Below are 14,461 nucleotides of genomic sequence, written 5' to 3' on the forward strand. Positions count from 1 at the left end.
GAAAATCATAATTGAAAATATTCCAATTGAAAATTATGTTTAAAAAAAAATAATTTAATAATTACGATAAGAAAACTATGAAAGGTTAAAAATAATAATACAAATATTATAAAAAAGAATCAACTTTATTATATTAATGCATATTAAAGTGCACTTTCCTTTAATATATATTGTATATCATCTTAATATTGTAATTTCTGTTATCGGCACTTTTTATTATCGCAAAAAATGTACATGAGGTATTCATTAGAAACAAATCTACAAATTAATACTTCAATGATTCATTGGAAAAAAATGTTCTGCACACAATTATTATTCTACAATGAAAAATTATATTCAAAACCGATATAATAATGAACATTGACCTTATTCAAGATTGATTAATTTTGCTTGAAGTATACATTATTACTGTATAATTATCATGATCAATTCATTGAAATAATATATTCGTTTACATCTATTATTACACAGCTTTAGTGTGCACTCCAATTATTTCCAAACCACGTAATTTCATTTCAAATTACTCTAACGCCCCTAGCTAACTTAAAAGTCAGCGCCGTGTATATATACACACACTTTTAAATATTAGAGGAATCCGTTTTACAATATTTGACATTTACAAATTTTGTACTATTTTTCTTTCCAAGCATCGAGAGAGAAAAAAAGTTCATAGCCTTTTTTACGTTCTATAGCTTTTAATGTACATTAAAATATAAGCGAAATGTCTCGCTTATGGTAACACTATATCTTGCAATACGGTAAGGTACTTAAGAGAACACAGTTAAAATAAATCAAGTCACACGCACGCACACGCTATTTAATCACACTTTCGTTCATTGGATTTCGATCGAAATATTTTTTTTAAATCATTGCAATCAAGTCATAAGAATGGATTTAGATCGGACCAAAACTACGAATTCGAGTGGCAAGCATTAATCACGAATTTCCTCGAGAACATTGGAAAAGAACCTGCGTAACAATTGCTGTAACTTGTTGATCCAAAATCTGGCTCATACTCAGCGACAAGAGGCGTGTCTCGTGTTGAAGTAATAAAGTCCTATTATCCGGATGTCTCGACAGCTGTAAAAGTGTATCAGCAGCACGCCTTAGCATATCCAAACTCGTGCCCATAGTTTCAGGATTATCACGTAGTGCGGCTATTCCATAACGATTAGCAATACCTAGGCCAATGCTCTCGGCTTGTTCGACGAACGACACTAACAGATTGACACAAGGCGTTTGCAGTGCTACCGTGCGAGCTAATCCACTGTCAGCGCTTGAGAGGAAATCCAGGAGCGTTATGGCGAATTCTCGCAATACTTGTTCTTCGTTTCTGTGAAGAAATCGCGATAATACCGAGCACAGCCTTTGGAATCTCGAGTAAGGTGGTGTTGCTACGACGAGGTCAACGTTATTCTTCGTAACGCAGAGTTTGCAGAGAGCTTCGAGTGCCAATCTCTGCGGCGATAAAGACAAGTTCGAGCTGACGGTTGGCAGCGGATCTTGACCATGTGCAGCTGGACAAACTGCCCAGTGGAGAAGACCATCGATCACTGGTCGAGATATTTTTTCTGCATACTGGCTCAAGTCCGTGTAACCAGAGATGTTAGCTGCCATTACTAAAACGTTTTCACGGATGTGATATAGAAAACCCCACCACCATTCGTCTTCGTTATGCAGATTACCGCAATTAGTATCTAAAAAATCTGCATCTTCATCTCGATCGTAATCGCGTTTCTTGTGAGTTGGGTGCTCGTGATGAAGCAACAAAAGTTTGCCTAGCAAGCTTAAAAACATGGAGTTTCGAGCAAATTCCAATTCGTTGCCTGGAATGAAGGTCAGATTACGGAGAATCGTCGAAAGGCAAACGCATTGTTGAGCTAAATTGTCTTGACTATCGCTGAGCAGGTGCAAGCTGCCTTCGTCTCTCGTGTAACTTTCATCTTCGTAATCACTCATTCGCCTCTTTAATATTCCAGCTGGATCTCGAACTTTTATTCTCATCTGGTCTTTCTCTAATACAATACTGTCATTTACTTGCGCTTCAATACCATTTTTCAGAAGCGACACCTTACCGCATGAGCTACTGTTGCTGCTGGTACAACTTCTGCTCCTAGCTGACTGGTCTTTGGTAACTACCTTTCTATTATTCTGCCAGTTTACAATCGGCGAGGAGCGTGAAGACGTGACGATTTTAACTGGTTTTCTATTTCTAGTTAGAAATGTATAATTGGAGCAGGACAAAATCTTTGTACGATCTTTGGGATTAACCGGGCCAATAATTGCTTCAGAATCATTATCTGATTCATCTACGTTCTGGTAGAAACAACAAAGTTCTTCTTCAACCAGTGAAGAATCGAACATATCGGCTAAGGATAGAGCAAAATGTTCTAATAAAACATCTAACAGTCCTGGTAAGTGAGTAAGTCCAAAGTACTGTACTGAGGTATCATCGAATAGAAGACTATTTAGAACATCCAAAGCCCAACATCTTTCGGCTAATAAACTTGATCTCAATGCCATCATTATTCTCCAAGCTTCCACTGAGCCAATTTCGGCTCGAGTCAATTTTTTTCTTTTGTACATTATAGGCGTTACCGTTTCTACTTTTTCCATCTTCTCAATTTTTTCTTGATACACTGGTTCTCTTTTCACCCAAGATGGTGGACTTGTATATCCATTGCTCATACTCATATTCATGTTTGCATACCCATTGCTCATATTTGTATTTGAACTTGGATATGCATTATTTGTATTTGTAATTGGATATGCATTATTCATATTTGCATTTGGATATACATTATTTGTATTTACACTTGGGTATGCATTATTTGTATTTACACTTGGGTATGCATTACTTGTGTTTATACTTGGGTATGCATTATTTGTATTTACACTTGCGTATGCATTGTTCAAATTTGTATTAGGATACATATTGTTCATACCTATGCTTGTATTTGTATATCCATTGCTCACTGACATGTATGTAGATGCATACCCATTGTTCATCATCATATTTGGGTAGCCACTATTTACAGCCAAATTTGGATTCATGGTAAGGTTCATTCCAAGTCCACCCTGAAATTAATGATATTGTACTTATGAGTTAAATTTTGAAACAATTTACACACAAAAATCTTTTACAGGACACTTGAAAATTTATTATAACAAATTTTAAAGCATACTTTTAATATAAAAATTATTCAAGCAATACATAGGAGAACCTTTGCATAAACTTTTTTTTTTAACTTTTAATTTTGTGTGTAAAATTTATAATTCAAGAAAGCCTTTACTAATCATAACAGTGTTTTTTTTCACTATTAACACTTTTTTAAATGAATTTAAAAAATATAAAATCCAAACTACTACTTTCATAGCAAATAATAAAGTAAATTCTGATAACTGTACAGTGGACAATCGCAAAAAACTGACACAAAAACTTATCCAGACGTGACAGATGCACGTGTCTGGAATATATACACTCCAAGCACGATCGTTGGTAAACTAATGCTACGTTGGCTTGTGAGAAGAGGCTTCTATTCTCTACATGTATATACGTATATGAGTGTGTGCATGTGTGAGTAAGCGATGCAACGGTAATACTGATTCGTGATAGCGTGCGTCTTTTCTATCTCTTTCTTCCTCGTAACTAGGAGAACACACATAGTTGCACACGCGAATAGCAAGCAAAACAAAACTCGAGAATATTTATGATTTTAATCAACTCATTATTTTTAAACGCACTCACACACGTATAAACATTATTTAACCAAAAGGTAGGTAGCATATGACGTTCACGCGAATAGGTATGTGGCAAGCATTATTCTCTCCTTTGAAAGAAACATAAAAACAGCGACGCGCTCATGGTGTAGAAATAGAAACCACCTGAATAACATCCAGCACTTATACTCACTTTTCACAAAAAAAAAGTATAATTGTGAGCAAACTCGCAGAGGGTGGGGACTACTCGATTCTCGTGAAAATAAAAGATATTTTGTGATACGCCCTCGATTCGCTTTACGACAGAGTGTGTGCCTCCGATGGAGAAAAACGGCCGCGTAAGTTGAGAGGGGATGAATATACTATACTATACTATATACTACAAACCTGCTGTGGCCGCATGGGGAATTGATCTTCTATCTCTTTTCTTTTCTCTATATATAAGGCGATCGAAACTTATTTAGCGCCATCTAGTCGAAATGAAGAAAACTACAAGTTTTTTTAAACCTTTGCCAACACCAACACCTTAAAAATTGTTTCAAGTTTTACAACGATGTAATACACAACAAATATGTTTTTTTCTAATTAAAGTGATAAATGTTCATTGCTGATATAAATACTGTAGTATGTCACAATGAAATTGTTGAATGTAAGTATATTGAATATATATTAGTATGTTCATAATATAAGAACAATTAATTTTTGATGATTCATTAAAATTTGTGATGAGGTCGCGAGCTTACACACCTGTTATTAAATGGTAAGTATCAGGAAACATATAGAAAGATACTCTAATTTATTCAACATTTTAAAAACTTTGACTAGAAATGTTTAATTATGATTAATTTAATTATGATTTTTTTAATTCCCTTGTTATTAGATCTTCTTTAAAAAATCAGATGAAAATAAATAAAATCACGAAACATTGAATAAAATACAGTTTTATTTGTTTTTTAAAATGTAAAACATAATTAGCTACAGAAAATACATAATATATTACAATAAAGAACGTTTATAAATCAATGTTTTTCCCATAATTCTATAAAATTCAGCAGTTATTACTATATAAAATTTTACTATATATTTTACTATATAAAATTTTTATAGTTTTAATATATAAAATTATTTTCACTTAAAATGTAGTTCTGTTATCCGTGTTATCAAATTTGGTATGCTACAGAAGCTCTTATCTATAACAATCTTTAAATGGTTCCATAAGTAATTATTCAATTGTTTATAACATTTTTTTCATTTTGGACAATGTAAAATAATAAATAGTGTAAACTCTACAGCAAAAACAAAAATAATAATAATTTTACTATGTTGTACGTAGTTTTAAATAAAATATAAATTTAATTTTACTTCTGATACATTTAAATATTGAAATCTTTGAGAATTTTTAGTAAGTTTTGAGTGCAATCAATTTCTTGAATATTATTATTTATAGCTTTGTCTATGTAATTTAAACTGTTACTTAATGCAAAAATAGAGTCAATTTCTGGATGATATTTTTTACAACTTATTCCAGGTTTGTTTAATGAACAAAAATTACAAGACAGGGACAGTCAATCCACAAGTGTAAAGTCACTTTTAAGTAATTGTTGAAATATCTGTTGCATTGATTACACCAAAATATGCTTAATGTATTACATATTTTGCAACTATCACCTATAGTGATTTTGGTTGTAATAACAATATTACATAATAGACATATTTTGGTAATAGTAGCTTAAATTGATATTGAAATGTTAGAGAATTATTATTCTCCTTTAATTTAAAATTAGTTTTGAATTTGATAAATTCTTAATTCACTATAATATTACTGCTACTAGTTTGATCGCTGTCATCAAAGTGATCAGTATCTACAATTATTTTATTATCACTTTCAAAGCAATTTATTCCAATAGAAGTTTTTAATCTCAAGAAAGCAATAATTTGATAGTGTTATCTTGTTTAATTAAATGTTACTATTATTTTCAATGTGCAAAGATATCAAAAAGTACCCTTACATATTTTTACTCATTTTCATTTGGAATCTCTTTTTGGAATATCAGATTTATACTTCTTTTTATTTAGATAATCATTTTTTGCTACAAAAATGTTTTTGTACAATTAAAATAATTAATAAAAGAATGTCTAGTGTACTTTAATAATCGATTAGTTATATGATAACCAATAAATTATAACACAACCAATTAATCTATCAAATACTATCGAAAAACAAAATTTATTGTTAATTACTAATTGTTTGCCATTTCATTGTGGCCAGTACAGTAAACAAATATCTATAACCTCCAATTCATATTTAAATTCACTGTCTTCCGATCATCGTACGTTATCCTGCAGTAAAACTTGACTATGCGTCATCGTAAGATTATTTTATTTTTTTTGCATTACATATAGCTGTTGATCACTATTATTCAAAAACTACATAAATGCTGCAGTTGCTGTTATATAAAGAATGTTTGCATTAACTTTCCACTGCAACTTTCTACAAGGTGACGTACGAATTAATCCGACCAACATAGTACAGTAATTTGATAAGCACGTGCGACACATGAGGCGAGATTTTAAAAGTAGCAACTAGAATTAATTTTTTAAGGTAAATTATTTATGATGTTAGATAGTTCGTAAAAGAAGCTATAGTTTTTTTCGCAATCATTTGTTAGTTCGTCCTGGTAAAATTCGTCAAAAAAAAAAAGTCTTAATTGCTGGGTCCTAGAGCTTAGCATCTGAAATTCAGATTTGAATTACGATAAAAATGTCAAAAATATGTTTATAAAAAAATCATTCGTAGACTAGTCGTTAGTTTACGAGATGAATTAATGGCTTCCATGATAAAATCGGAAATGAATCAATTTAAATAATTAAAAATTTTAAAAAACTACTCTGACCTACGATTGTTGACTTACAGCCAAACCAGAGATTATCTGGCTAAACACCAAAATGGCGCGCATATTCCTGCCCTGCATTACTTACAAGTATCCTTATTTTTTCATATATTTTAGGCTCTTTCCAGATAAGCTTCAAGGGTCAGAAAACTGCGCGGTATTTTCTCTTATTCTGTTCCAACTATATACTTGAATAGTTATAAATAATTTTGCAATAGTGTTCTGATAGGTGTCATGTAAACACAGTTGAATATATATAATAATATTAATGATTTTTACGTTTAATTATGTATCTAATTACAAATATTTTTTAAATAGTTACAAAATTTACTTTAATAAAACTTTAATAAATAATTACAATTTTTACATTATTTAAAAATAAATGATTTTAAATATATAATTAAACTTAACAGTAATTTATATTATATATATTCATCTGTGTTTACAAGTCACATATCACAACACTGTTGCCAAATTGTTTTGAATCTTATCTGGAAAGAGCTTCATTTAATTAACATTAACATTTTATTTCCGCCGCTAGGGGCGACACTGTTCTAGGGGCGCTAGTTGCGGGAAAATTGAAAGGATCTGTGTAGCGTATACGTTGTATTCTGTATCGCAAGAACTGGCGCAAATTTTTTTATATTGATTTATATGGTTACGGCCGCATATGTACGTACGATCGTGAACGGATGCGTACGACAATGGAAAATCCTCTAGTATCACTAGACTATTACAAAAAACTTAGTAATATTTCATATTGCCAACGCAGTAAATCACTCTACATCAAATTTTAGCAAAATACAACCTAGTACACTCATTTAATATAACCTTCAAATTAATCTTAAATTGCGTGACAATGTAAAATAAAATTGTACAAGATATACCAAGAAACATAATCTAAAAGAAATGATTAACATTCTATATGAAAGAATAACAAGTTATCGGAATATTTGCACACAAAAAGTAGCTCATTGTAAATATTTAAAAGCAATATGAAGGATTTCATTGATAGATAGCTCTATAAGTAGTGGTTTATAGCTGTAGACACATTGGGGTGTATTTAAGTCCACGTAAACCTACCTTTCTAAGGTTATTTGATCTCAGTTTTTTATAGTCTTTAGTTCGCGACTATTTGCTAGAATTTATAAAAAATAGTCATTTTTTTGACAGTTTGGCATTAAAAATATCACTAAAGCCTTCTTTGGAGTCGTACACGTCCGTCCGCAATCGTGCGTATGTACATATATGTTGTCGGGGCCTATACCATGGATGTTTACGTGGACTATAGCAATTGGACAATCAGTCAATTGAAATTATTGAAAAATGAATTGAAAAAGAAGAATGCAAAAGTTACGGGTAAAAAAGAGATCTAGTAAAGAGCTGGTTAAGAAATACTTTGAAAATTCATTATCAACAAATGGGGCTACGTAAATTATTTATCTCTTTAAATTAGTTGAAGTAGGGAATAGTATTCATTAGAAATCCCTAATTTGACGTTATTCAATGATTTTAATATATCTTATGCATTAGATTTAGGAGTTGATTTTGATAAAAAATATTATAAATTTGTATTGGAAGTGAACACAGATCAAGGAGTTAAAATGTACAATGGATACTACCTGAAGAGTATAAGACAAGTTGTAGATCAAAATAATGTAATGTTCATTCGTGCTGCAGTAGCTTCAGAATTTCGTAAAGCTATAATTTACGATATTGCCTTGAAAATAACTCCTTGTCAGTGCATCAGTGATATACAATATGGCCCACTGTCCACTGTAAATGTGTTGTTATAAAAGCTTTTAAAAGCTTCATAGAAAATGTTACTATCAAATACTCATTAGTTCTAATTATGCAATAGTCATCTAATGTTTTCTGATTGAGTTGAAGAATGTTAAATTTTACACAAAAAGTTATATTTATTTCTTTCTTAAAAGTATTGGTTTTAAATTTTCCCGCAACTAGCGACCATAGAATAGTGTCGCTCCTAGTGGTCGAAACAACCCCATTTTACTACAATACAATTCAACTCTGAACTCTGATCTAGGTGCTAGGACCCAGCAACCAAGATTTATTTTTTTTTTTTCAAAAGATTTTTCGAAGACAAACTTAAAAATGGTTGCAAAAAAAGTCGTTGCTTTTTTTACGAACTATCTAACAGTATAATTAGTTTATCAATTATTTAATAAAAAGTAATTTTAGGTGCTACCTTTAAGACTTCATCAGCGCTTGACCCGAATGTTTAGTGAACTCCTGTGCTAGTTACGAATCACAGACAATTTTACTGAATCTACACTATGTGTTACTGATTGCTCATTGATTATTCACACACATCTTCCAGCAGAATTGTGGCTGTATATATACATATATATAAAATGCATATGAAAGGATACCATCAAGATCAAAATTATTGGCAAGTAATTGACAAAAGCTTATACCTTCCTGTATGCGTATGTGTATGCAGTAGTCAGTGACATACATTAATCCGTATTGCATACATATATGACCTCATACTCAACTTAGTTGTATAGGATAATTTTTTTTCGCTCCCTTTTAAAATTTTTTCGGTTGCTCGCGTTTTTTAAATGTAGAATCAATATACCTCTGTGTGGACGTATTCTTGCTATTGATAACATGTATGTGTGTATCTGCGTGCGCGCCTATGAATCCGCGCGTGCGTGCGTGCGTATATGTGTGTGTACGTATATGTATATATGATTTTAATATTTACGAACCATTGTCAGTATTATACCTTTCTTAAAATTGTTTTAAAAAACTTGTTCTTCGAGATATATTGATTATTAATTTGAAACCTTTTTGTTTTGATTTGATACGAATAGATTTGTAGATTTAATCATAAGACATTTTTGCATGTGATATGTAATACAACTAATTTCTAACTGGAGAATTTTATTGAGATGAAAAAATTAACGATAGATTTGTGACGAATACAACAGCGGACGTTCATTCATATGATGCGTTTACAGATTTTATTCACTGCTCGTGCAATATTGTTTTAATATTTGTCTAATGATTTCTCTTCATTTTTAGGTAGACGTTCTCTTGTTGCCTGCACGATTTTGAACGAAAAATATCGGCACGATGCCGTCCGACAAGGATACAAGAAAAGCAATCATTAAATTCGCTCAGCTTTACAACCTTTTCAATCAACGTCGCAACAAAAAATACTTCGACTCTGTCATCCAAGACCTAGTGGACGTCAATTGTCAAGTGCCATCGAACGCTTATTTAGAATTGCACAAGTCGCACATCATTGGCTATACGGCATTGCATATCGCTGTGCAAATGGAGCAAATCGAAGTTGTCCATCGTTTGTTGAATCAAGGTATTGACTTTACGATGAAAAATCGCAGTGGCTCAACGGCCCTTCACGATGCTCTTCAAAAGAGCGTCAACAAGATACCAGGCTGGAAATTGAACGGCAGACTCGATGATTCTTTCATCCGTCCAATACTATCACGTCACGTTGCCACGCACAACGCAATAAATCCGAGCAACGAGTGCGGCATCACGCATTTCCATGTAGCTTGCATGACTAACCAAACCGAAGCCATTGAACTTTTTCTCGACAAGGGTGTGCCGGTCGATCACGCTGTCGGTCAAACTTTGCCAGTGTGTCCAGGCTACACTGGCTTGCACTTCGCGGCTAGATGTTGCGGTTTGGAAGCGATGGAGATACTCTTGAAACGCGGTGCTGACGCTAAAGCCCAAGACGCTAAAAAAATGACACCGATGCAGATGATCGTTGAAAATATCATTGAAATGGTTGAGATGATCAGATCTGGCAACGACGAAGTTTACGAAAATATCACGGAAGACTTTGGAAAGAATTTAAGGATGATGGTATTGCTAATGGGTTGGGAGACAAGTGCGGTCGATAGCGTGGGCTTGTCACACGTTCACGTTGCCTGTACGATGAGGGACACTTCGGTAATCGAACGATTACTGGAACAAAACGTCGACGTCAATCAAATAGTCAAGGTGGACTCGCCAGTTTGGCCAGGCTACACGCCGCTTCATTTCGCCGCCATGTTTAATTTCGAGATCGTCAAGTTGTTACTGACTAAAGGCGCAAACGTCGAAGCTAAAGATGCTAAAGGCATCACGCCGTTTCAGATATGTCTCGAAAGATACGGATTTGAAGAGATACACTACTTACTGTCCAATCACGATGTCTGGCAAAACGTCGTACTGTCGGACGCCACCACGAAATTAACCGATCTCGTGCGAGCTATGGGAAACTTGAAGGAATTCGAGTCCCTGCTGCGAAACATCGATGCCAATCAGGAGAATCGACTGAACATGCACGTGGCCATCGACTCGCCGCTGTGGCCAGGTAATACAATTCTGCATTTGGCTGTAATATTCTATGACATGACGAGGAATCTGGGCAAAGTCGACCCGGCGGTTCATCGTTTGCAAATGATCGAAGAGTGTTTGAGATTGGGCTCAGACGTGACGATAACAAACGCCGACGGTTACACGCCGCTTCATCTGGCGTTCCGCGCCGGTAGAGACGACGCGGTCGAGAAAATGCTCCAGCACCACCACTCGATCGATAACCCAGTGGACGACAGTGGACTGTCTCACCTGCACATCGCTTGCGCAGCGAACAACAAACTTTCCGTGGTCATTCTGCTAATATCAAGCAAAAGCAATGTGAACCTTGGCTTGCAGACGACTTTCATGTGGTACGGCACTTTGAGAAACACGTTTGGACTGAGCAGACGGTGCCTCGTGCACCTGAGGTCTGGTTCGACGCCGTTGCACGTCGCCGTGACGATCGGTAGCGCGGAGATCGTCGAATTGCTGCTGAAACACGGCGCCAGCCTATACGCCAGAGATGCCGACGGCCTGACGCCAATCCACTGCGTGCTGACCTCCTGCGACCGCGCGACGATTGGCAAGACCTTGCTGTCCGCGCGGCGCCCGTCCGTGCACGAGTGCGTCACCGATAGCGGACTGAGCCACCTTCATATCGCCAGCTTCGTCAACAGCGTGCACACGATAACGAGCCTGCTCGAGCATGGTGCAGACGTCGACTTGGCGATCGCCGGCGAATTCATCACTAATGCGTCCGTCGATGCGTGCGACAATCCGTTCACATTCGTCAACAGTCTGAGTATCACGCGGAACGTCGACGAACCCGACAACCAAATAAGCGTCACGCTCGACCGGGATACTCCGTCAGACGAGAGCGTCGAGGGATTGATCGATCCGTACGGCGACCCACCGATCGATCCGTACGGCGAGTCAGACAAATACCTCAAGCGCTACGCTGGCTTTACGCCTCTGCATTTCGCTATGCGGGCTAATAGCCGCGACGCCGTGCATCTGCTGATCGACAGAGGTGCTGACATTCTCGCCCGGAGCAATGGTCATACTCCGCTCTACGATACTCTGAACTGCGTCTACAATTACTTAGAGGAATTCACGACCTTGCTCATAGCTGACGTCGCCCTTCGCGAGCGTGTTCGCCACGATACTGGAATCACGATGCTGCACATCGCTTGTCACAGGATCAACATTGACATGGTCAGGGAACTGCTGAGCAACGCTGATACCGATATCAATGCGACCATCAATTCTGATTCGCCCGTTTGGCCGGGCTCCACGCCGTTGCACGTGCTGTTAATCATGTGGGAAAATAATTTCTATACCACTACCAATGTAGCGAATATGATCGTTGACGTGATGGTGTTACTGTTGAACAATGGTGCCGATGTTAAAAAGCAGAATGCTCAACTCGATACGCCTTTGCATATTGCCGACCGGATATTCTTTCTTTCCGATGGTAAATTTGTCGTGACAATTGGATGTATACTAAGCTTTTAGAATTCTAAATAGGATTTTTTTCTCTTTTTCTCTTTGCAGCTTATCCAATCACTTCTCCAGCTCATACGTCCGTAAGTTTGCTGTTAAACAAACACATGGATTTCAACGTGAATCCAATTAACAACCACGGATATTCGTTCTTTCACATTGCGTGCCGAATGAATTTCGTAGCTCCAGTGAGCGAGTACCTGAATCATGGGGTCGACGTTAATCAACCAGTCGATTACTTTACCAATGAAAGTGCTGGACAGTCGCCATTGATCTTGGCAGCTGGAAGCCTCGAGAGAATCATTCGCGGGGTTGAGGTGCAAATGGAAGTTGTCGATGTGCTACTCGAATATGGAGCTGATATTCAGGCTGAAGATGCGTTTCGCAATACACCATTGCACGCTGCCGGTGCTTGGGGTGGTTCTAGTGAAATTCTCCTCACACGTTTAATTAGGTATGTACATATACGGCTCATGGATGAAGTTTTTTTATCGCGTACCTTTTTTGCTTACAGTCACGGGGCTGATATGTATGCCAAAAATATATTCGGCGACACTCCATTTGAAGTACTGCTTAGATCGTTTAGAATAACCACTGGGGAGGTCGCCGTTTTTCTTAGGCACGGCTTCATTGTCAATGGTTTCAATGACATAACCAAGGAAGGATACATGTCGATACTTTTCTCAAAGCGGTTTGGCAATATTGCGTCAACGACGATATTCGATACGATAATCAAGTTTACCAACATTGCACAGATCGACGAAAAGGGAAGGACTGCAGTTCACAATATCGTTTCGACTAGTCATCCGATAATATCGGACGACGAGTATGTTGATTTGTTTGAGCAATTGACGGAATGTGGACTTGACATTGATGCTCAAGATGAAACAGGTTGGTAAATTGTATAAATAATATTGATGTAGCTTTTCTTAACGTGTATTTTCTTTTTTATTAAGGTAAAACTGCACTTCACATGGCAGCGATGTTCCGGAATCATGTGGCTGTGTCGGGTTTATTAAAATCCGGTGCGGATCTTAACATATTAGACTCAAACAGGAAACCAGCGTTCGCTTATTTTCTCGAGTCATCTGACTTTGACGAGGACGTCGACGAAGGAGTCACAGAATTAACCATAAAAGCATTTGTTTTCCACATACAGAAATTGCAACTTTGCGGATTAGAATTTAATCAACTGAATGGGATGATTCGCGATCGTGCCATTGAAAAATACGCATTTCATTTTGATTTCTATGAAAGTTTTAATGCTGAACGTGAGAAGTTGAAAAAAACCAACATCGGATCACGCTCGTTTACTCTTTATGATTTTCTTTCTGAAACTGGTGCAGTGTCTGCTTATCCTATGATGACTCAGCTGGATCGTAATGAGACTAAAGAATTTTTTGAATCTACTTGTAAATTCACCTTGCATCGCGAATTCTATGAACTTGCGGGACTTTTAAAGCTACAATACAGAAAGGCAGTAAAGAGATTACAACTTGTAGAACCAGCGGTGATCGCGTTGCTTGGATTGACCCCTTACATGTTACCTGATTTATGCTCTGAAGCTATTTTAAAGTATCTGTCCAATTCCGAATTATCTAAGCTTATCTCGAATATACTTCAAGTCGAGCCTGGGCGGAAACGGATAAGAATCCAGTGAGGAACAAAAATAACGACTGAACATTCGGTCGAGTCCATAGTTTTATATTTGGAAAAGCTACTGCGCGAAGATTTTTAATAATATTTTCATTCTATACAACAATTTTTTTTATAAATATCATCAATAAATTATTACATTGAATTTCCATATGTGGTTTGTTTTATTCGTATCATTATATAATAATAAAAAAAGTGTTTTTCTCTCTCGTTGAAAAAAGTATTTAAAAACTTTTTTTTAACGAATTCAAAATCGAACTAAAATTATATTGGTTAATAGGTAACAAAAATTAAGTTTTATAGTATTTTTGTAAAAAATAAAATTCACGTTACGTTCAGCATATTTATTA

The 14,461-nt window shown here is 35.8% G+C and overlaps 2 protein-coding genes across 9 annotated transcripts; one reads left to right on the plus strand and one right to left on the minus strand.

Moving 5' to 3' along the window:
• Nucleotides 1–156: 156 nt before the first annotated feature.
• LOC131667281 (trithorax group protein osa-like) lies at nt 157–7,016 on the minus strand. 4 transcript variants are annotated; one of them, XM_058940632.1, is made up of 2 exons: nt 6,700–7,016; nt 157–3,078 (listed from the first exon to the last, which is right to left on the minus strand). In XM_058940632.1, the coding sequence occupies exon 2, from the start codon at nt 3,064–3,066 to the stop codon at nt 937–939; it is 2,130 nt and encodes a 709-aa protein (XP_058796615.1). In that variant the 5' UTR covers nt 3,067–3,078; nt 6,700–7,016; the 3' UTR covers nt 157–936. The 4 variants fall into 4 exon arrangements, with proteins under 4 accessions (XP_058796615.1, XP_058796613.1, XP_058796614.1 ...); XM_058940630.1 differs by lacking the exon at nt 6,700–7,016 and adding an exon at nt 4,108–4,217; XM_058940631.1 differs by lacking the exon at nt 6,700–7,016 and adding an exon at nt 3,914–4,057.
• LOC131667279 (ankyrin-3-like) lies at nt 4,238–14,198 on the plus strand. 5 transcript variants are annotated; one of them, XM_058940624.1, is made up of 7 exons: nt 4,238–4,369; nt 6,124–6,322; nt 8,814–9,028; nt 9,667–12,426; nt 12,507–12,909; nt 12,970–13,346; nt 13,412–14,198. In XM_058940624.1, exons 4-7 carry the CDS (start codon nt 9,714–9,716, stop codon nt 14,113–14,115), a joined length of 4,197 nt encoding a protein of 1,398 aa, XP_058796607.1. In that variant the 5' UTR covers nt 4,238–4,369; nt 6,124–6,322; nt 8,814–9,028; nt 9,667–9,713; the 3' UTR covers nt 14,116–14,198. The 5 variants fall into 5 exon arrangements, with proteins under 5 accessions (XP_058796607.1, XP_058796608.1, XP_058796610.1 ...); XM_058940623.1 differs by lacking the exon at nt 4,238–4,369 and having other exon boundaries at nt 4,887–6,322; XM_058940625.1 differs by lacking the exons at nt 6,124–6,322; nt 8,814–9,028 and having other exon boundaries at nt 9,663–12,426.
• Nucleotides 14,199–14,461: the final 263 nt, after the last annotated feature.

Source organism: Phymastichus coffea, unplaced genomic scaffold (genome assembly GCF_024137745.1).
Source record: "Phymastichus coffea isolate CEN01 unplaced genomic scaffold, Cenicafe_Pcof_1.1 PCOF00063, whole genome shotgun sequence".
In the NCBI taxonomy this organism is placed as follows: domain Eukaryota; kingdom Metazoa; phylum Arthropoda; class Insecta; order Hymenoptera; family Eulophidae; genus Phymastichus; species Phymastichus coffea.

Excerpts from the sequence above, each read along its gene's own strand:
- LOC131667279 (XM_058940624.1), top strand. The coding sequence starts at position 9,714 with ATGCCGTCCGACAAGGATACAAGAAAAGCAATCATTAAATTCGCTCAG. Across the intron at positions 12,427-12,506 it reads GATATTCTTTCTTTCCGATG|CTTATCCAATCACTTCTCCA; the intron begins GTAAATTTGTCG and ends TTCTCTTTGCAG. Across the intron at positions 12,910-12,969 it reads CTCCTCACACGTTTAATTAG|TCACGGGGCTGATATGTATG; the intron begins GTATGTACATAT and ends TTTTGCTTACAG.